Below are 23,430 nucleotides of genomic sequence, written 5' to 3'. Positions count from 1 at the left end.
TGTGTGCAGACAGACACAGACAGGCTTGCCTTTGGCGCACCTGCTGCGTGACTGCGCAGCAGACACCATTAAGTAGGGAGGGGAGGAGGAGAGGACAGCTGGGAGGCGGGAGCGAAAAACGGCGCAAAAAAAGGGGTTGGGGGAGAAGCGGCGGAAGTGCAGCGCAAGAGAGAGGAGGGGGTGGGCTGCAGGTGCATCAGCGGCGGGGGAGATCAAGAGAGGGGTGGGGAGAGCGTGGGAGAGTGGAGGGAAAAGCACAGAAGTAAAGCAAGAGTCATAAAGAGCACTGAGGTGAGCGAATGGCAAAAAAGGGCAAAGGGGGGCAGACACTGAAGAGAGCACACAGAGAGCTAAGCAGAGAAAAGGAGGAGAGAGGCAGCCTAGTAGGAAAGCAGAGCTCTCCCACTAGACACCAGGGATGAGGCACAGGCAGAAGCCTGCGGGTGGAGGAGGGCCTCGAACTCCTGACAGGGGTCAGGAGTTCAGAGGACCGAGGAACGAGGGCTCTACTTAGCAGGTGGAGCTACAGGAAGCAGAGCAGTCCACTTCACTGACCAGGTCAGTGGCATTGCTCCTACGCTACTATTACCTGTGATTCCTTCTGTAACGGGACACATTTCCATACAATATGATAGAATCGAGCCACAGGGAACCCGCATCGAGGACAGCCAGTGTTTGAGGCAGGGTACATGCACTGGATACAATATGCAGATGAATAAGTCTGGTGAACAAAATTGAACTGTGTGTATCGAATTCTATGGTTACGGGATGCCCTCTTTACATTTTGGTGAGCTTCCACGCACAATTTGGGTGTCAGGGGCTGTGGGAGGTTTGCATTCCATCTATTAAGAACCACCTCTGGCTGCATGACTTAATTTCCTGATAATGCCCTGTAGGAAGTTGGCTCTGTATGTACTATTTCAAAGTAAGAAATAGCATGCAGAGTCCAAGGGTTCCCCTTAGAGGTAAGACAGTGGCAAAAAGAGATAATTCTAATGCTCTATTTTGTGGTAGTGTGGTCGAGCAGTAGGCTTATCAGAGGGTAGTGTTAAGCATTTGTTGTACACACACAGGCAATAAATGAGGAACACACACTAAATGACAATTCCAGGCCAACAGGTTTTTGTATAGAAAAATATATTTTCTTAGTTTATTTTAAGAACCACAGGTTCAAGATTTACAAGTAATACTTCAAATGAAAGGTATTTCACTTAGGTACTTTGGGAACTTTGAATCAGCAAAATAGCATGTACAGTTTTCACAAAAATGGCAATAAGCTATTTTAAAACTAGACAGTGCAATTTTCAACAGTTCCTGGGGGAGGTAAGTGTTTGTTAGCTTTGCAGGTAAGTAAACCACCTACAGGGTTCACAGTTGGCTCCAAGGTAGCCCACCGATGGTGGTTCAGAGCAACCCCAAAGTTACCACACCAGCAGCTCAGGGCCGGTCAGGTGCAGAGGTCAAAGTGGTGCCCAAAACGCATAGGCTTCAATGGAGAAGGGGGTGCCCCGGTTCCAGTCTGCCAGCAGGTAAGTACCCGCGTCTTCGGAGGGCAGACCAGGGGGGTTTTGTAGGGCACCGGGGGTGACAAGTCAGCACAAAAAGTACACCATTCCCGGCACGGGGGCGGCCGGGTGCAGAGTGCAAACAAGCATCGGGTTTGCAATGGAGTTCAATGGGAGACCCGGGGGTCTCTTCAGCGAAGCAGGCAGGCAAGGGGGGGGCTCCTCGGTCTTCCATCCAACAGCCCTTCCAATATAAAACATAGCCCCCACCTTCTTGGCATGCTGAACATAGGATACCCCCAATGCTATCCATGATAACCCCCTTGCATATGCGGAGGAAGAGGTGCCATACATCTGACCTCTCCAGCGCTTCCTCAGTTTCTGCAATTCACTGTCCAATAAATGTGTTTCCTGTAAGATAGCAAAGTGGGTATTATGATGCTTGAGGAATGAATGAATTCAGTGTCTCTTGGTTGGTGTGGCCATATTGCGCACATTCCATGATAAGATATTATAGCTCTGTGTATAGTGTGGGTACCCATGATTTAAGAGGGTTCTTGGCGGTACATGGCTTGGTGTGTTCCCGCCGATAAGGGTATGTGTCTGCATATTTTTGTGATGTGCATGTATGATCATTGCAATTGACTGTAGTGCAACCCATTGAAATTTATTTTGTGTGTCCCCCCCTCCCACCCAACAATAACATTGAATCCCAAAACTGGTGGCACACAAGCACACCTCCAATTACCCCCAATACTGACAAAAGAGAAAACATGCAATTGCAGGCCAGGGCTGTCCATGTGGAAACCATCTGGGGAGACGTGGCAGCTTCCATTGGGGGTCTGTGCCTTGGCCCTGTAAGAGGATAAATGATAGCCAAGAAAGAGCCATCCACAGTTCCTTCCACATTACAGAACATGCACCGTCCCAGTGCGGTTAACTCTCCATTACCAGCCTGATTACTTTGTCCCGCCACCAGTTCAAAAAAGGGGGTAACGCGGTTGTCCCTTGCAGACCTCAATTATCCTTCATCCATTCAGGTAAAGCCCTGAATACGTGCCTTCCCGGGCGGCGGATTCATCTTCCTATGTGGGTGTCAGGTTGGATAGTTTATGCACCATGCTTAGAGGTCATCGGTCATTTGGGGAGTGATGTCCAGGCCCTTAGTCATACCCAGGAGCGTTGATCTAGAGCTTCCAGTGTCGGAATATGGATAGGTCTGTGGACTATCTTGCAGTGGCGCAAAAGTGTTTTCAGTGTGGATTGCCGTGTCACGCAATGCCCTCATGCGTTCTGCAGCTGCTTGCGTTTTCGTGGGTTTGGCTTGAGATCTTTTCCGGGGCCGCCGACAGGTGGCTGGTGTTAGCCAGTCTTCTTGTTCCTCGTTTTCTGATGGGTATTGGGCAATGCCTTTAGCATGCATCCATGTCTAGGCATCTGCTGGCGTGGGGAGGATGTGAATACTATCTTCTATAGACACTTGCAGTTTGGCAGGAAACATGAGAGCGTATTTAATATTATGTTTGATTTTTACATAGGTGTATCGTTGGTGTTGCACCTCCACCATGAAGTCTGGGTAGGCTGTGATGGAGGCCCCCTCGCAACGCTCAGTACCACTGTTACGGAAATATTGCAGTATCATGTCCCTATCTCTGTAGTTAGGAAAGCGTGCTATAAGCGGACGGGGAGGCGATCCTGGGGCGGCAGCCTTACTGGAATCCTATGAGCCCGTTCTATGGAGAAAGATTTTGGTATTGTCCCTTTCAGCACCATGTTCGTGAGTCAATGTTCTAGTAATAGTTCTGTGCTCTGACCTTCCACTTTCTCCGGGAAACCCATGAATCTTACATTATTACAACAAGATTTCCCTTCAGCCTCCTCTGCTCTTCGGTGTAGAGTTTTCACTTCCAAGTCTGGCCACTTCACGTAATCCTGCAGTTCCAAAACAGTGGGATTTATGGATTGTATGGTTGACTCCGTTGCTGTTACCGTCTGTTAATTTACAGTGATCAGCTGTTAGCAAATTAACATCTTGGGAAACAGAGTCAATTCTATTCTCCAGGGACAGTTTGGTGTCCATGATGGCTTGCAGTATTTTCTCGAATTGTCCTGAGTACGATTATAAGGTGGCCTCCAAGTGCTGTAGAGTCAGTGGGGCCAATGTCCTCAATGACAGCTCAGGTGGGTCCTCCTGATCACACAGCGATGACGATCTGGCAGCTTTAGCCTTCCCCCATCATGTCTTCCCACCAGTTACTGCTCCCAGTATTTGTTCAGCAGTCCTCTCCTAGGGGTCTGAATCTCAAGACACTGCAACAGGAGCGTTCTCTGAATGGTGCATTTCGCCACTCATATGTTCATATCAGACTGTATGATCTCTTTGATCCTCCTTTACAGTTAAGTTCTCGTCCGTCAGTAGCGTCTTCAGGTGTGGCCACCAATGTGGGGTACTACGCTTACGGTGAATATGTTTCTCGAGTGCCCCTCTTGGCAATCCCCTCTTAGAGGTGAGGGAAGGGCGTCCTATGCTGTCCCAAGGCAACGCGGTGAGGAGGGCGACAGCTCGGCCAGGGAGAATGGCGCCGGGATCGGGTTGCTCCCTCTTGTCTGGTCTGAACTCCCTCCTAAACGAAAGTGAGGGCTATTATTGTTCCCGCGCCCTCCCAAGCTCACTGCACACCTCTGTTGCTCCAGCGCAGGTTTTTGCAGCGGGTTCCCATGTGCATGCATAGCGTGTAATGGCCAACGGAGCTCTCCAGCGGAGGACCCAGAGGGTACACCAGGGCAGCAACGGAAGCATCAAATGAGGCCGCCGATCTGGACTGCAACCCAGTCCTGCCGAAGGTGGAAGTGCCTCATGAATGGGGCCCAGACCAGCCCTACTCCGGCCCGATTCAGTGCCCGTCGTCAGCCCAGGCCCAGACCGCGCTCCACGAGCCCGAGCAGTCTGCAACTCGCCGTCAATTCCAGCAGCCCCATTGTCGGAACCGATGTTCTGCGGCTCCGGTCCACTGCTGTGCAGCTCCCGCTGCTGTATGGATGTTCATGGCTGTCGGATGGGCAATGTCTGGCAGGATTTTTCACGCGCCTGTGGCGGAGCTGTTCTTACTCAGCCGCCATCTTGGCCATGCCCCCAAAAAAGGACTAAAGTTAAGTCTCAACCAAATCAGGTTGTAGCACTCCTGTAAGAAGTTCCAGTCCCTCAGATTCTTCAGTCCGAGTAAAAATATTTGAAACTGTACTGAGATTGAAGGTGAGCTTCCCAGGGGAGGAGGGTGGGTTGCAGGTGAATCCATGAAAGGTTCCACAACTGGAGAACTACAGTTACAAGTAACTTATTTTCTTACTCCAGTATCAAAACTTTCATAGATTGACATATTTGAATCAGACTAAACAGCCGCAAAACAAGCAAATTTTCCTTTAAATGTAAAATCCCCCTACAGGAATACACAGTATATGTAAGTAAAATTTGAGTAACAAGTAAGAGAATGGCAGGGATAAAGGGACAGCTCACCTTCACTGAAAGCGATGCCTTAATAACACTTGTCCTACTGCCGCATTATTGAGAACTGCAGAGTCCAAGCCGTAGTGTTGCATATAGGTGTGCACATTTTTCCAGGTTGCTGCTCTGCAGTTATCTGGTAGTGACACCCCAGCAAACAATGCCATGGAAGTAGACATAGTTCTTGTCGAGTGAGCACATGCTTTTGTGCTTAAAGGTCTGCCAGCCTTCTGGAAACAGTACAAAATGGTGCTGAAGATCCATCTACAGATGCTATGTTTCGGTAGGGGAAAATCTTTTCTTGGCGTGCTGTAGGCCACAAAAAGTTGGCTGGATCTGAAAAAACTCCTAGCACTATTTAAACAGAACTTTAAGCACTGTTTGCTATCCTCAGAGTGTAATGCTTAATCTGCTGGCATTTGAGGATTAAACAAAATGACTTGAGAACCACAGGTTCATTGAGATGAAAGTGTGATGGGTCTTTAGGAATGAATTTAGGGGTTGTGCGTAGAATAAACCTATTGTCACTGAACTGGAGGAAAGGATCCTGAATGGTGAAAGCCTGAATTTTACTGACTCTTCTTACTGAGGTTAAAGCAAGGAGGAGAGCTACCTTCTAAGAGAGAAATTTGATATCAACCTTATGGATAGGCTTGAATGACTCTCATTAACTGTGAAAGTACAGTGTTGAGCTCCCATAAGGGTTTCCTAGCGCTAACGGGACAAGCCAGGAAACTGACAGATAGGCAAACAGTTTATGTGAAGAGATAGGTCTTTAATTTTTTCTGAAACTAAACAGTTATGATCGGCTCTTAGTTGAATAGGGATGGAATTTCAAAGCTTAGTTGCCAAAGAAGCAAAAGATCTGCCTCAGCTCCTAGTTTTGATGATCCAGGGGGTGGCAAAAAGGGACTGCGTATTTGATCTTAATTCACATGTTGTACAATAAGTAGTGATTGGGTTCCTGAGAATGTATGGTCTCTGAGCATATTTTACTTTATGAAGATTACATAAAGTTTTAAAAGTAGATCTTTTTTGTTACTGGTAGCCAGTAAAGGCTGGCTAAGGCCCACTGTACGGACTGTGATCTAGGAATACATAGCAGTACTTTAGCTGTGGCATTCTGAACATTCTGCTGCCTCCTGATGACATACTCTGGCCTGCCAAGGAAGAGTGAGTTTCCATAATCCAGCCAAGACAGGATGGGACCGTGAATTACTATTCTCAGTGTCTGAGCTGGGAGCCACTTAATTGTATTCCTAAGGGTCGTTAACAAGGAAAAATAGGACCTTCCTGGGCTGAAATGCTATTGTAAGATCTTTATCTAGGAGAATCATAGGCTCTTTACCTCCTCTTTCGGGATGGGACGTTACCCCAGACATCTGGGCCAGTTACGTTGGTCCCATAATGAGGGATTATTTCCACTCACCATAACCTTGGTTTTATCACCATTCAATTTAAGACAGCTCTTCCTCATCCAATTATGTACTTGCTCCAGACACTTTGACAGAATCTCTGAAGTGGCACTAGAGTTGGGGGTCAAAGAGACAACAATGTGAGTGTAGTGTGCACAGGACAACATTGAAAAACTGGCAGAACAAATATCTGCTAATGGGAGTACATAAACATTCAAGAGGGTGGGACTCCAGGAAGAACCTTGAGGCAAACCACAATTGAACTGATGACTGAAAGTAAGTGACCTTCTCTGACCTGAAAACTTATCTTCTCCAGAAAAGAAGATAACCAGCTAAGTGCTTTGCCTTTGATACAAGCTCTTCCAGCCTGTGCCTAAGGGCCTGAGAGACCATATCAAAGGCCTTACTTAAATCCAAAAGTATTAGTGCAGCCGAGCCACCAAGATCTACAGTTTTCCTGATCTCTTCAGTGGCCAGTAAAAGAGCGGTCTCCGTAGAGTATTCAGGACAGAAACTTGTCTGCGTTTGATGAAGATTATGGGTTTTCAGAAAATCAGACAAATACTTATTGACCTGTTTCTCAATGATTTTACTAATACCAGACAACAGGGAGATAGGTTTGTAGTTCTCAGCTTTAGCCGGGTCTAAGGAGAGTTTTTTTTTCAGCAAAGGACTCTCAATTGCATGCTTCCAGAGGGCTGGTACTAGACCCTTTTCAAGAGACAGATTATATACGGTGTTATTAGTGGATACCAAAATATCACCAGCCATTAACAAAATGTCAACAGGAGCTGGGGCCACCGGCGAGCCTGATTTAATAGTGATGGCTAGTTCCCTAACTGCATTGCAGTCCATTATGTGGGGGGGGGGGGGGGGGGGGGGGGGCGGCAGGGGGGAATCCGATGCAATCGGAGCAGTGAGATTTTTCAGAGGACCCGCTACCAAATCAGAGGCAACTGGGTTCCCCTCTCGAGGAGTCATAGATATGATTGGACTTTCTGATGAAGAACTTAGCAAATTCTTCACAACGTTCCTTAGAGGGAGGGGGCCTGTTCCTGTCACATTAGGTTTTAAGAAGGAATTTATAATCTTAAGGGTTTCCTTAGAAACATTTGAGTACTGACCAATCCCATTAGCAAAGTCTTCAGTCCTTTCCTTCACTGACTGTGTATTGATTCATTTTCAGAGCTTTTTATAAATATAGTTTCTATCATCATTATACTGCACTCTCCAACTCCTTTATTCCCTTTTACGCTGTTTTTTAAGTTCCTTAATCTCAGGGGTAAACAAAGTGCCCATAATTTTATTACGGGATGGTTTCTGCATTTTTCTGGGAACCACCATGTCAAATGATGTCACAATCCACTCCTCATCACATTATAATCCAGATTGACATCGCCCTGCTGGCTGCAAACAGCCCCACAAAGACCTTCTATCCATCTTGTAAGGTCATGTTTTGACCAGTGTTTAATTAGGGTGGAAGGAGCCGCCTTTGGAACTATGATCTCTGTGTAGGGGATATCAAACTTGATCAAAAAATGGCCAGTCCAAGGGAAAGGCAGTGATAGATGTGTTTTCTGAAAAAGGGCTTCACCATCATAAGGCAAATCTAATATTTTGGTCTGGACCTCTGGCCTGAAGGACGTAGCTTAGATCCATCCCTAAAGTTTTAACACTGCAGCCCCAGGTGGCTGTCTGAATCTAGTGGTAGCAATATCCATGACACAATGATGATGGGCACTCATGCAAAACGTTTTTAGCTTCACACTTTATATCTTCGCATCGTCCATGTACAGCCAGGGAATTTGCTGCTCTTACTGTGAGCGCTGACATGGATGAAAAGAGCTTTCCAATATTATCGAAGCATTTACCCACTCTGTTTGGAGGTGCTGACAGTGTTGTGGAAGGATTTCTGGTTCTGCGCTGTGCCGCCTGTGAAACTACAGAGTCCGTTTTAGGTTGTCCTGCGAAACATGCTGTGAATCCCCTGGGGCTATGTAATTTTGTTATCAAGACGTGTTAACACTGCGGCAACTGAACCTGGATTTCTGCTAACTTTTAAGCCCTCTTCCTAGCTGTAATCAATAATGAGCATGGCCATAACACTTTTTCGTAAAGCTACCCTAAGTCATAAAGGAAGCAGACATCTTGCTTTGTAGGCATAGAAAGTTTGAACCGTCTCACTGCTCTTTCTAGAAGGCTGTGAAAAACACCTATGTCCTCCGAAAGGGAATCCAAAGGGGGTGGCGTTGAATAATGACGATGCTGGCAATACATAATAATCCTATTCATCATGAGTTTCGTAAAGTTCACCTTCTTCCCTTTCCTCCTCAGATCAAGTGAGATCTTGTAGCTGAACCACCTGTGGAGTACAACCTGCTGATGTATAAGAAAGAAATGGCTGCGGAGCTTCTGGAGTTTCTGGCTGTAAAGGAATTGAGGTTGCCGGTGTTAATATATGTCTGGCAGAAGGTGACGTTGGAGGAAAAATGTCTTCTGTAGTCCCATAACATGATTTGCAGGTTTGAAACCGGCGACGATGGAAGACACCATCTGTTCCAGACGTTTTTGTTGTTAGTGTTCTTGGGGTGCATAATATTATTGCTCATAATTTTCATCCTCCCGACAATCAATGTGGAGTTCAGAAGGGCTGTGTGCCACTCCTAAGGGACCGGAGTCCCCAGAGTCTTCATCATCAAGAAGATGAGAGGGTAGCAATAAAGATACCTTACTTGGTGATGTGTGAGCAGGCGTGAGAGTTATTACCTTTTAATATAGTTTTGTTCCTTGTATTTGATGCAGTCGTCAAGATCATTGCTGACAACGGTGTCCTGGCTGTGAGTGACAACAATGATCTTGACTTTGTCGTACACAGGAGAACCATTGTCGTCAACTGGTAGCATCGTCGATGTTGTAATTTGTTACATTAGCAGTACAGGAGTGTGGCTGGTTGACGATGAGGGCGTCAATGAGGCAGAGGCCGCCGTCGATACAACAATGGTAGTGGATGCCATCAACAATGTTGGTCAACGGTGAGGTCATCAACAATCTATCCATCGGATGAGCAGAGGAAGGTTTTTAAAAGTGTTTCTCACCTAAAGCAGAGGTTTTGAGACCTCAGAGAGATTTTCAATGTCTTTTTGAGGAGGAACTTGAGTCCATGGTCCTCTTTTGCTATGGGCAAAGGTCACTTATGTGGTGACTTTGATGGACTGCGGTGTCTGTGAGAGGCATAAGAGGTCTTTTTTATGCCATCTTGATGGTTCCGGAGGGGAATGAGACCCAGTAACATCTCTACCTCTCTTAAGTGAGCTTTTTGAGGTGATGAAGATGAATCCTCGCTGTCATCATCAGAAACAGGATTACTTCTGGACTTAAGGTATTGTTGTCATAATAGTAGTCACCCCTCACGATCCTTAAATGTTTTAGATGAGAAAGTGTGACATACCCTGCAGTCCTTTGTCTTATGTGATGGATATGGGCAATATATAGATTCCTGATGAGGGTCATCAGCGTGAAACCTCTTCTTTCGGTAAGTACCACAGACCCTGAAAAGCCCCTTCTTTGGTGTGTCTGAATTATATCTGTAAATGCCTGAGGGGAAACATCTGTGAAAATCTTCCGAAACCAGCCTTGAACAGTTAGAACTGTGCAGAGCTCAGCAGAGGCTCCCTGGCATGACGAGCTGTAGAAAATCTAAGGGACTGGAGCTTCTCACAGGAGTGTTATACATGGTGGTGCAATCTGATTTGTTTAGCCCTTTTTAGATAATGACGACAATTATTTGTTACTAAATTGAAAGGCCTAGGGTGCTGGTTCCCAACCTTTGGTCTGGGGACCCCTGGAGGTCTGCGACTGCTTAGAAAATGTAATAATTTTAACAGATTAGGCCCCAGTTTTCAGTAATGACTTAGTGGGGGCTCCGGGGTGTCCCCAAATTCCAAAAGTGATTAATTAGGGGTCCCCAGGTTCCAGTATTGATAGAACGGGGGTCTACAGAAGTCAAAAGGTTGGGAACCACTGGCCTAGGGCCTTTATGGTCTATGTTTATCATTACATTTTTAAGGCACCAGGGACTCCCATCTCGACGACGATGAATGATTCAAGCATGTGAATCTCTGAAACTTCCAAAACTGGAATAAACATACAGATCTATTGTTATCAGTACTATGGCAGAGATATACCTTAAAATATATGCACTAATAATTTGCATGCGATTGGCATAGCATTAAATAATTGGTAGCACTAAAAAAGCTGTTGCTTTTCTACTATTCCCCAACAAGTATGCCTGAGTTAAAAAAAAAAAAAACTAATCTGCACCCCTAAAAGCCATAATTCAATTGTTAAGCAGGTGACCATCATCTGAACAAAGTACTGCTTTGAAAGAGGTTCCAGAGCTCCTACCTGAAACATTACAGGTTAAAGAATGCCCAATTGTGACCCAGTCAAAAATTAACATGTAAGAGACTGAGGTCCTAGGCAACTGAATGCAACCTTGGCCTGAAAGACTGTTTGATCTTGCCAATTCCACATATTCTCCCCCTGCCAAAAAACATATTTGTACACCAAGATTCAAAAACGGCACAATTTTATGGCAATTTCTAAGTTCTTGAATCACAATGTAATTTGAGAACCACAGCTGCCTGCAGGCTCTGGGAAAGGAAAACAAAGAATTGTTTGTTACCTGTGATCTTAGGCTTCCTTCAAGGGTATCTCTTATCAAATCATTAGCAGACGATAGTCCCACTCACATGCAAGATTCTGGAGCACTCATCATAAGCTTAATATTTTTCACTTATTGTAAGAAAAGCCAACTTACCGATTAAACGTATAAATCATTTTAACACCCTATTTGAAGGCTCACTGGCCAAAGTTAATTTACTTTCAATTAAAAGAAAACCCAACAATTTAAAGTTCAAAAAGCAACCACTGAAACTAGTTAATAAGAAAAACCTAATTTACAAGCCTTTATTTTAAAGATAAATTAACAGAATCAGGGCAATTTGGCTAGGGAGGCTTAATCTATGGATGGAGAAACTGACATTACACTTTTATGGGATTCCATCCCACTAAGGCCCATCAGTGACAGTTGATACAGTTATTTGTAGCAGAGACACAGGTTACTCTACAGCAGCCATCAAATTTCCAGTTTTTTGCACACGGGGATCAAAGACGGTTGCTTATGATTTTAGTGGAGATTAGGGACAAGGAACATGTTACTAACCCAGTAAGCATTTGTTCGTGGCATGTAGTGCTGTAGATTCACAAGCTAAGTATAATCCTGACATCTCATGTTTGGGCTCAGATGTGTGTGAGTACGAGGTAGTGTGCCTCCTCCTCTTGCTGGTACTGCGCATGGTCATCAACTCCATTGTTAGACTCTTTTCCAGCAAGGCGGGTGACAAAGGAATGCGAAGAAAACTGTAGTATGAAGAGATGTCCATGATGAAGTTTGTGATGACCCATAAAAATAACTTACATACTGCCGGTGAGGAGAATGGGTGCATGCAAATCTACAGCACTACATGTCACAAACAGATGCCTACTAGGTACGTAACGATTTCCGTTCAAGGCATGTATGCTCAGCGTATACTATAAAGTAGTTCTCCTCCATAAGCAGTGGTTAACCTGTGGGGGTTCAGATGTTTAAAATTATGTACGTAGAAATGCTTGGCTCACATTGGCTTGGTGATGGGCCAGCACATCTACACAGTAATGTTTTGTAAATGTATGCAGTATACACTATGTAGCTGTTTCACATGTAAGCTATAGGTATATTTCTTAGGAAGTCAACAGAAGCTCCCTTTTATTTTTTTTCAACCAGTGGCGTGAGCTCTAGCAGGGACAGGAAAATTTATTTTAGCTTTAGGATAGCACTTTGGATGCGTTTAACAATCCAACATGCAATGCCCGACTTGGGATGACCCTTCCTTTTGAAAAAGCAACAAAAAGTTGTTGTGTTTTGCTAAATTATTTAGTTCTGTTGATATGGTACATAACAGCTTCTTACATCTAAGGTATGTACAGCCATTTCCACAACTGAGTCAGGTTGCGAAAAAAAGATGGGTAAATTCAATAGTTTAAGGTGGAATTGAAAAATATATATTTGGAAGAAATTTATGATTGGTACTATGTACCACACTATCACTATGCAATTGGAAGAAATGTTCTTCTAAAGTTAATGCCTGAAGCTCACTGACACATCTGAGTAAAGTAATAGTGACTAGGAATTATACCTTCCAGAGTAGAAACTGGAGGGGTTCAAATGGAGGACCCATTAGTCTTGTTAATACAGTATTCAAGTTCCATGTAGGAGCTGATGGCTACAGTTATTTCCACCCTCAGATAGTCTCAGAAGGAGACAGCATCTCATGGAACAAAGGTGCCAGATACTGGTCTTTAGCTTGGTTTGTGGCCACAGAGCCTCAGTGGCCAGAGCCATTAGAATGTTTTTGTAGATGCAAGAGGGTATGTACCATGCTCTGCTGCCAACAGACTTAGAAGTAGTCTCCAAAGAAGAGCATCAGTTGTCTACAAATTCAATATGTGCTGCATTTTGTAAATAGATCGGTGCAGCTCTCCTGCCATGGCATTCTTCGGGAAGGAAGCTGCTTGAGGCACTGAAATAAACTTAGTAATGCTCTATTCTGTACCGGTCTTCAGCGAAAATGGCAAAAGAAGTACGAAACCTTTAATGTACTCTCATGGCAAATGCAATACAGGAAAAGCAGTTATAAGGACAAGATGCTTCAGATATCTGTCCAAGGTTTATCAAGGCTATTTATATAGCACACACTTAGTCACAGCAGCTTCAAAGTGCTGTGCCTTTAAACCAAAGAGAGAGAAATATGCACAGGTATGGTAAACCAGCTGAGCAGAAGCAAAGCGATCTTCTATAACAAAATATTCTACCTACCACCCTTATCCAGAGAAACTGGTTTCAACTGTCAAATAATGAACAATGCCCAGTTAACGGATGCACTTCTCTAGCCATTTTGACTGATCAGACATTCCTTAGAACCACAGTGGACTTAAGTAGTTTCCCTTACACTCTGTGCCAGCAGGCCAGAATCCATCGTCATCCCTGTCTCTAATGAAAATGAAGTGCCATTTTCAAGCACTAATTTGGAAAGCTGGTAAGAGGGGAAAAAAAAATTTATACAACAAAATAACAAAAAAATAAATAAAAACTTACCCCAAGTTCGAGATCTTCTGTATTCAGCTTAGACTGAACAGCTGCAAATCCTCCCAATTCTCCAAACTAAAATATAAAAAGTGGAAACATTTATTCGGTCATGTTCTATTGATAGCTCCACATGTTTTGTGGAATGCCTTGTACATTACTCAACTTCTGTAAATAAACGTCTTGAGAATATATAGGTAAAAATGAAGTAACTTTAAATAAAGACCGATACACTGATGTAAACTAAGGCATGTGAACTGGTGTTAAGAGCAAAGCTCCATTAAGCATGTTTTATACCTGCACACTCCTAGATGTTTACAAAGCAATTGTGCCATTTCAAAAGTAAAGAACTAACTTTAGTACATAAGTCACCAAAACATATTTAGGCATGGAAAACAAGCTTCAACGTTTGCTTACATAATCTAATGTATTGCATGGTTTACAAGATAAATATACAGACGGCTTCAGGGGTAAAAAATAAGTAAAAATAAAAAATAAAAAGTTAACTCTGCTGTGCACCAATTGGTCCTTTCAGTATCAGTGATACTACAGGCAGATTTGTGCTAGAGTGGGAGGGTGCATGACTGCTGGTATGCTGGGTCCTTATTTTGCTTACCCATAAGTTAAACAAAATGGCATGTATTTTAGTGAATCTATAACATTTAAAGAACACCAGCCTCCACTAGCATGATCACAGTTCACTGAGGTGTGTGCATTAAACATTCAAATTTTGTGGTTATGCATACTGTTCAAGGCTCACTGCACCAAAATGTTTTTCATTAAGTATCACATCATGTATGATACAGGTGCAGCTTGAAGCACAGTCTTTTCCCCTTTACCTTAATATATGGTGCGCCACAGGAGAGATCAGTGGATTTTGCTTTCTTCAATAGCGTCAATAAGAAACACTAAGTACCTGCTTTATGCCAAGGGTACACATATGTAACCTAGCAACAAATGGCCTCCCTAATTTAAGGCTAGTAAAGTTGAAACTTAGAGACAGAGGTGAGTAAACCATCTGCATCCTAAAGAAAGTAGTATCAGAAGGTGTTCTCAAGTGGTTTTACAACAGTGTCCATTTCCAACTGTAATGTACAGACCAGTGCCTGAGCCAGGCAATAGGCTAGTTTATTTTTGTACAGAAAATTAAAGAAGTTTGGCCTACTAACTATGCATACATGTAACTACTACTACTCTTAAGATTGTTCTCAGTCATGCGGTCATTGCTTTCATAAATGATGAAAACCCTTACAGCAAGGTTTCAACAAGATCACAGTAAATCAAAAAATACATTTTCAACTAAAAAGCAAAACATTTTTATTATCACCAGTACTGCATGTATTAGTGCATTAATGTTGCAAAAATAATTTTCAGATTCTGGCTAAAGATAGGAAGTTGGTTAATTATATACAAACATCTGACAGTTTCCGTGCTACCTATTGCTTTGATTGTGATTAAAGGTAGTTTTATAGTGGGGTCTTGCCTCTTAGAAGAGGGCAAAATACACTTTTTTCACAATTCAGGATGATGTGGACTCCCAAACCCTAAGGACAGTTAGCCCTCAATCATCAAAATGCTACCTACAGCTTAAGAAGCCACTTGTACTAAGCACTCAATATTTTGATCTATTAGTTTACCTACCCTGTTCACAAGATCCACAAGCCACCCATGAGGTTCCTGTAAAAACATAAGTATTTTTAACAAATCAGTGATTAGTGTGCTCATACTATATCAGTCAAAAATAAGATGTTCAATTTATCTTCTGTGGAATATTAGTAAGATTATATTCATTTATGAAAATCAATATGAATGCATGAACAGTCTCCCTAAAAACATTTGTGGAGGTGCATACTGAAAACCGCTAATGGGGAGGGTATGTACATATGTACGTATGGCATGCGGTCCTTCAGCTGCGGTAAAGAAAATTGTACTAAACATTTTTTAAGAGCAATAAAGAATAAATGCTGCAACAGGATACACCAGCTAAAAATTACAGGTAAGGGTTAAAGGACAGTTGATAGAGCTTTAGAGGCACATATAGGTCTGCCCACATAGACCAGGTGAACTTAATAATGTTCGGAGTAATTATAAGAAATGAGACAGATTACTTAGCAAGAAGGAATAAGGAAAAACAAATGGTTTAAAGGAAATAAATGGTGGTATATCAATTGATATGCACTGCTGTTTAAAACTTTAGGCATGGAAATTAAACAGGACGAAATACCAATATGAAATGAGAGATCTATATTTCCAAAAACAAAACACGGGTACAGAGGTTTTAAACGTGTGTGTTGGAAGGTGAAAATATATTATCACGGAGCTAGATGAATGACAGAAGTAACAGAAAGATGTGAACAAAGGAAAATGGTACTTACTTAAAATTCTTGTTCTCCTTCATGAGGATCTTCACTGAAGGCATACACGTTGACCATCTGAGATCATGTACAGGATCTCCGAGTATTTTTACTAAGAAAGATTAATCTTTTATACATTGCTTACCTAGTCCCCCACCAACTAAACTTACTTTTTACAAAGCCAGTAAGACTTTGTAATCAATCTGGAGAGAAACGCTTATGCTTAATTCAGCCACTTACAGTATCTATTTGAAAGGCAAAGAATAAATACAAGGTAATGGAGCCATACACATAACAGCTTAAAAAAGATGGAATGGATCACTGCTCCTTTAAGGGAACAAAGAACTCTACCATCAGACCTTTTTAGCATTGGCAGTTGAAATTTCTGTTAATTTCAAAAGGACAGTAGGTGCACCATGCTGAAACTGTTATTTATATATCTAAAGGCAGCAGGCTGGAGTTCAAGTTGTTTATAACTTCAAAAGGAAATTATCATAGAGGAGAACAAGGATTACAGCTGTTTTCTATTCACAGCTGGATTTTCAGTGAAAGTTATAACACGAAACATTATCACAATCTAATCAGATCCAAGAATTCAATACTTTTTGTGTGTCAATCAATCAAATCAATCATGAATTTGTAAATCGCGGCTAATCACCCATAGGGTCTCAAGGTGCTGAATGCATTTGTGCTGCTCAGTCAAAGAGCCAGGTCTTGAGGTCCTTCCTGAACTGCTTCAGTGATGTGGTCTGCCTGAGCTTGAGGGGAAGTGTGTTCCACGTCCGGGCTACTAGGTGGGAGAAGGATCCGCAAGGGCAAGCTGGGAGGAATGGAGATGTCTGCTGGGTACGTAGAAGGTGAGGCAGTGGTTGAGGTATACCAGTCCCATGTTAAGCAGTGTGGATCAAGAATTTGTATGTGATGTGCTTCTTGACTGGGAGCCAGTGGATGTCTCTGAGGTGGGAGGAGATTCGGCTGTGACCGGGGATGTCCAGGATGAGTTGGGCTGCTGCATTCTGGACTCTTTGTAGCCTTGATTGAAGTTTCTTGGTAATGCTGGCATAGAGTATGTGGCCATAGTCCAGATTGCTGGTGATGAGTGTATGGGTAACAGTCTTCCTCGTGTCTGGGGAAATCCATTTGAAAATCTTTCACAGGAGACGGAGGGTGTGGAAGCTAGATGATGTGATGGTGTTAACTTGGCGGGTCTTTGATAAAGAGGAGTCCAGGACGATGCCCAGGGTGCGTGCATGATCGCCAGGGGTGGGGCGTTACCCAGAGCGGTGGGCCACCAGGAGTCATTCCAGGCAGAAGGAGTTGGGGCGATCATGAGGATCTCTGTTTTGTCCAAGTTAAGCTTGAGGCAGCTGGCATCCATCCAGGTGGCGACTGCTTGCACCCCATTGTCAAAATTCCTCTTGGCTTGCGCAGAGTCCTCGGACAGGGAGAGGATCAGTTGGGTGTGGTCAGCGTAGGAGACTATGTTTAGCTCGTATTCGTTGGTGATCTTGGTGAGCGGGGCCATGTAAACGTTGAAAAACATTGGGGTGAGTGAGGATCCTTGGGGCACCCTACACCAAGTGTCTGTAGGTCCTGATGTGAATGGTGGTAGTCTGACCCGCTGTGTTTCTCCTGTATGGAAGGAACTGATCCAGTTCAGGGCTTTGTCTCGGATGCCGGCGTCGTGTAGTCTGTCACAGAGGGTGGAGTGGGAGACAGTGTCAAGTGTGGCTGAGAGGTTGAGGTGGATGAGTGCGTCATGCCTCCGGAAGATTGTGTTCAATGAACTACTCTAACCTATCAGCCTTGGGACACTGGTCAAAATGACTACTGTACTGAGCCCTTAAAAATGGAAGGGAAGCCACAATAAACAAAAGAGAGGATGGGTGTGTTCAGTATAAAACTATCCTCATGGTGGGTTGCTAGGGTCTATGGAAAGCCTGTGAAAGAGAAACAGGATATAAGAATCCCTGACAGAGTTACACCTGCCAATCTATTCCACATTTTACTTAACGCTCGTCTAGTATTTGTGAAGTGAATCTACAGAGCAAGGGTCTCCAACAGGTCGATTGCAAGCTACCAGTAGTTTGCAGACAACAGCTGAGTAGCTCTCACATAACTGCCTCCATCAGGCTAGAGAATATACAGCTGCCTACCTGATAAGGCAGTTATTCAAAACACTGTCCCAATTCTGTGAGGGCTCAAAAGCTGACAGTGAATGATGATGCAGTGAACCCTCTACTGAAAAATTAATTATTTACCTCATTCTATCACCATTACTGAATGCATCAGTGCATCAACACAACTCTCTAAGCCAATGTGTCCCAGCAACTTCTAAAAAGGCTCCAGACCATCCAGAATGCCACTGCAAGAGTCATACTGGACCCCCCCACAGCACACTCGCATTGCAAAGCACCTCTAGGAGCTCCACTGGCTCCCCAATCACAAACGCAGCTAATTCAAACTCCTCAGTCACACATACAAAGCACTACACAACACTGGACCAGCATACTTTAACAACCTCACCTACTTCCACCAGCCGACCAGACACCTACGCTCTAGCTCACACTCGCACATCCATCGTATTCACAAAAACAGAGCACATGGTCGCTTATTCTCCCACATCACACCCAAATCATGAAATGACCTAACTTAGCATATCTAAGCCCCCTCCGCACTTCTAGAATTCCACAAGAAGCTGAAGACCTGCTCTTCAAATAACACCCACTCACTGCTCAAGTGCGTTGGTTCCCTCACTGGTAATTAGTGCACTCTACAAATCTAAATAACAGAACTTTCTTTCTTGCCTCTCCTTGGTTCTTTTTTTCCTTGCGTTATATATTTAATCCTTTCCCAATTTCTTTTTGCCCCTCTTCTTTTCCCCTCCTTTTCTCATTCTTTCTCTTCTTTGGCATGCTCTTCCTTCTTTTATTTTCTACTTCACTTGTCATGCTTTCATTGTTTCCTTTATTCCTTTCACTGTTTTGTCATTTTCTTCATTCTCTTTCTTTTGCCATTTCCCCTTTCTTTTGCTCCTTTCACTGTTTATCTTTTGTTTTCCTCATTCATTCTTTTCTTTCCCTATCTAGCTCTGCTTCTCCCTTCCTTCCTTTTCTATTTTGTCTCTCAATCGGTCATGCTTTCCTTCTCTGTCTCCTCTTTCCCTCTTTTTTCTCTCACGTTCTTCATCTCTTTATCTCTTTCACCGAACTGGTCCATGAAGTCCCCCAACTGTAAATCTTTTTGCAATACGGCTCCTGTGCCATTAATGCCGTATGCTTCCTGAAGGGGGACAGGGTAGACTAGGGTCAATGTTAAATGATCTGTAGCCTCTTTATACATTTACCAAATCCCCATATTCATCAGTAGGTTACACTGATTTTCAATAATCCGAAGTAGTGCTCATTGTAGGAATGGTTGGAGATTCCTGCTATAGTCAATGGTAGGTGCACTCTGATAAAAGGTTATAAACACAAGTTATACTAAAAGGCAGCAATACCCAGTTGACAATAATGACAAAAATTGTTGAAAATTGCTGCTATTGTGTGTTTTTTTATATTACAAGAACTTGCCACCTGATTTGCACTTTAAGGGGTCATGTTAAAAATCAATTTTAAGGCACAGAACCAAACTTCCATATCAAATATTTCTAAAGGGATGCAACACAACAAGAATTGTAATAAGTTACTGAAAAACATACTTATTGAATAAATGCAATTATAAACTATACACGTATATATATATATATATATATATATATATATTTTTTTTTTTATAACATCCTGTTTCATATACAAGTTTTGTTTCGAATGTCAGTTCAGCTCTCACAGTGTTTGCCTGCTTGATTACGATTTGGAATTACAGTGCTTTAAAATTATTAGCCCCTTGCACTCTGAGCTAAGGTATTTGTTATCTGACTATTCTTTTCTGTCTTTCAAGTCACAATTTGCTTTTACAACTTACCAAAGCATCTATCAAACCCAAGAACGTTTTGTGATAAATGCTTTAAAAATTGAGTGGCATGGATTCTGGTGAACTGATTGACTTGAGAAGAAACAAAAGCAATTGTAGGTCAAGTCCTATATGGTCCAAGTTGAGAGGAGCTGTGATACCTCTGGCTCCCGGGTAGGTAGATTGATTTATCACTGTATTGAAAAGAAGATTATCAAACTGAATCTTTTGATGGAATCATAAAAATCTAAGCACCTTATATTAAATAAAAACTCACACGAATCCTCAGAGACAGCCATAAAGAGGCTACTGAGTTCCTGCTACTGTAATGCTGTTGGTGGCAAAATACTACCATGTAAAGAACGTACACATTTTGAGCAGCTGGTTCCTGCTATAATAATCAGATATGTAACTTGACATTCAATTGCTATTTGTTTTTATCTCCTGGCAAGGCAATCAATGTACCAATAAATGAGACAGTGGTGTGGTTGGTATGAGAGTGAAAACAGATTTATTTACTTTTCAAAGCCCAAGTTTGGCTATGCTTTGTTTCACCCTGAAGTGTTTTGTTGTATTACTTGCAAAGAGGTCCATAAATAGGTTATGATTTCCCCCAAGCCTGCGGTTTATCGTGGTCTACAGCAATAGTGCACTGGCAAAATGTTACAATATATCTGGATGGGCTAATTCCTCCTCCACAAAAGTAGAATCATCATAAATCTCCATTCCAGGCTACTGTTTAATGACAGCGCATAGTACAGGATCTGGCAGAAACAATGAATTGTGACACGCTGGCCCATCAGTATGCTGAATCTATGGAGAAAAATTACTGTTAAGACAAACCTACAACTGTTGTGCCATTCTTTCTACAAATGGACATGAAAAATGCAAGTCATTCATTGATGGTGTGCTAGTTCAGATGCCTAAGCAGCATCTCCATTTATCCCATTCCTTAGGTCATCCTTAACCTCTGTCCTTAAGGAAGGAAATATAACCCCATAAAGTGTAACTCAGCGTAGAATAAAAGACTTCCAACACAAGAGTACTAAGAGGCAAGTGGGACAAATGCAAGGCCAGCAACTAGGATGTGCGCTAGATACGCGGCTGTCACACATGGTCCAGATAAGTGTGCCAATCTATGGGGTGAAATAAACCCTGAAGGTGAAAATGGAGTAGTCTGTATGGGTAGGGTCAGTGTTATAGGAAAAATGGTAAGAAACCATACTGGTTAACTTCTAAAGTTCAATTTCTAATTTATTTAATTTTAACTGTTTCCTTCGTGAATATGATTTGTACAGCACCCAAACCACTGGGAGTCTGTAAAGGAAAAGCACAAAAATGGAGAGGAATATCAAAACACTGAGGTCTTTGTGTCAGGGGTTACTGATCTCCACGCACAGAGCAAAGCAGAGCAGATTTCAATATGGTATGGAATCTCTAGAAGCATGTCCACAGACGTAGGCAAAACTTGAGCAAAGTGCTTCCTTTGTGCAACCACCATGCAAAAGCTGGCGGAGAGGGGACTCGTAATCCCCAGGGTGCTGCTTGCAGTGCTGCTCTGGTGGCTCAAGACTGCTGGCACTGCAGCTTGGAGGCCTTCTAAAGATCTTGGCACTAAACTTGATTAATTGATGCAGTATTCCTGGATATTGATACTGCCAGATTATCAAAACTATGGCAACAGCCATTTGAATGCTGACAAATGCAGGAGTTTAATATCCTTTGTTTCTACCATTTGCACCACTTCTGCCATTCTCATCAGAGAAACTACCAAGATGATGGTAAAGGAAGTCTGAGGCACTGATGTCAGGCTTCATTAGAGAACATCAGACCAGACTAAACCAAAATCAGGAGAATGGGCCAGTGATTACAATAGTTATATTACTGCAGGATCACCTTATTATACGTTAGTCAGGTAAGGACCAGTATTCTGGTGTGTGCATCCATTACAATCTTTTGCCAATTCCTTTTCATCATGGAGCTTCATGCAAGTCTGAGTGAGTGGAATGATTGTAAACTCCAGCTCAGGTAAGAAGGTGGCTGCAGATATGGTTAAACTCAATAGTGAATTTAAGGGCACAAGGTGATAACAAGCACTAGCTCAGGAGCAGAAATCTAAAAGACGGCGACTCCCATCGGAGAAATTGTCACATGCAAACCTTCTCCCCACCAGTTTTTAAGGTCAACATCTTCACAGGTCTCTGCCGTGAGACCTCACAATGGTAGATGAGGCACAATCCCTCTACAACTTAAGAACCCTCTGCGGTGCTCAAGGGAAAACAGAGGTAGAGTTTCAACTCACTTTGAGAGTGTCAGATAATTACTTCCATGTCTTCTCTTTCAACTTCCACCTCAAGCGTATGTGAGATAGGGAAGAACACCTCAATCACTTGCTCTCCGCACACTTATGTCATGCTATCAGTCATGGGACTAGCCAAGCAAGGTGGATGCACAGCAGGCTGCAAGTGGAATTTGGGGACCCATGAAAACCAGCATTATAGTAGGAACCATCTCTTCGATGATAGTATACTCTTCACACATTAGCGAGAAAACAGATTTAGACCTACCTTTTGCAAATTAGATGTTGGTGAAACCGCATACATATTTCCTTCTCCAAAAACATCAGTCCAGCTTCTCTGACATGCTTTCATCCGATTCTTGAAATGGTATTCGTTGTCAGGGTTAAACGCCTGTAGTATGTAAAAACATCCATAATTGATGTGCGCCTTGGTGCCACAAGTACTTCATCTAAGCAGGTTTCAATGCAAAAATGTTAAACCTTTTTTTGCACTTTGAGGGACCCCCATAGTTACTGTACAAAAGGATAAGCATTACTGTACTCAGGCAACAACCAATTAAAAATTATAAAGCACTGAACCGATTAATTCCACTCAGAACTACATATACATTTGACGAGAAATTACTATATCAAAGCACTAATAAACTTCCAACAATTCACATAAACAAAAAAGAAATGAAGAAATACCATCTCACATAAAGCTAAAGTAAAAACGGCACTGCCACTCTATAGCAGCTATGAACCAAGCCAATCCGAACATCACAATAGCAAAAGGGTCTTCTCAAGTTTGCTAAAAATCACTAGTTTAAACATCAAGATTTTTCACAAGCTTTGTGATTTTAGGGAATCAATGGCACATGCCAGCACCACACACTGAAAAGGTCAGCTCCAGTGCAGTTAGCCATCTTTCACTTTTATGGGCAGAGCAATACCTTGGCCATTGTTCAATATCAGAGGGTGTGCTAAGGTTGCGTGATTTACAAACCATAGCTGTTATTACATTAAACAATTCTCCCCTGCCTCATGTCCATTAAAGCTAGACGGTTCTCGAACGTTTGTCACTGTAAAAAGTGTGCTGCGGTTCAAAAATGTTGAAGCTATGGGTGTAGCTGGGGGGCACAGGACGCGTCGCCCAGGGGGATCCATAGAGGGGGATCAGATCTGAAAAAGGTGATGGGTCCTCATGTGGGTGGGGGCATGAAAACAGAGGAAGGCCCCACA

At 42.9% G+C, this 23,430-nt stretch overlaps 1 protein-coding gene across 2 annotated transcripts in view; it reads right to left on the bottom strand.

The window, feature by feature from the left end:
• The window catches only part of USP24 (ubiquitin specific peptidase 24), a 1,409,949-nt gene that overhangs the window by 1,287,956 nt on the left and 98,563 nt on the right, over nt 1-23,430 (bottom strand). For both annotated transcript variants that reach the window (XM_069232604.1, XM_069232603.1), the window contains exons 5-7: nt 22,478-22,600; nt 15,247-15,282; nt 13,618-13,683 (exon numbers count right to left, since the gene is read on the bottom strand). In XM_069232604.1, the coding sequence (XP_069088705.1) occupies nt 13,618-13,683; nt 15,247-15,282; nt 22,478-22,600 (225 nt within the window). The remainder of the gene's footprint in view (nt 1-13,617; nt 13,684-15,246; nt 15,283-22,477; nt 22,601-23,430) is intronic.

This window comes from Pleurodeles waltl, chromosome 4_2 (genome assembly GCF_031143425.1).
Source record: "Pleurodeles waltl isolate 20211129_DDA chromosome 4_2, aPleWal1.hap1.20221129, whole genome shotgun sequence".
Lineage (NCBI taxonomy): Eukaryota > Metazoa > Chordata > Amphibia > Caudata > Salamandridae > Pleurodeles > Pleurodeles waltl.
Note: the sequence above shows the minus strand (reverse complement) of the source record. Positions and strands in the feature narration are given on the sequence as shown.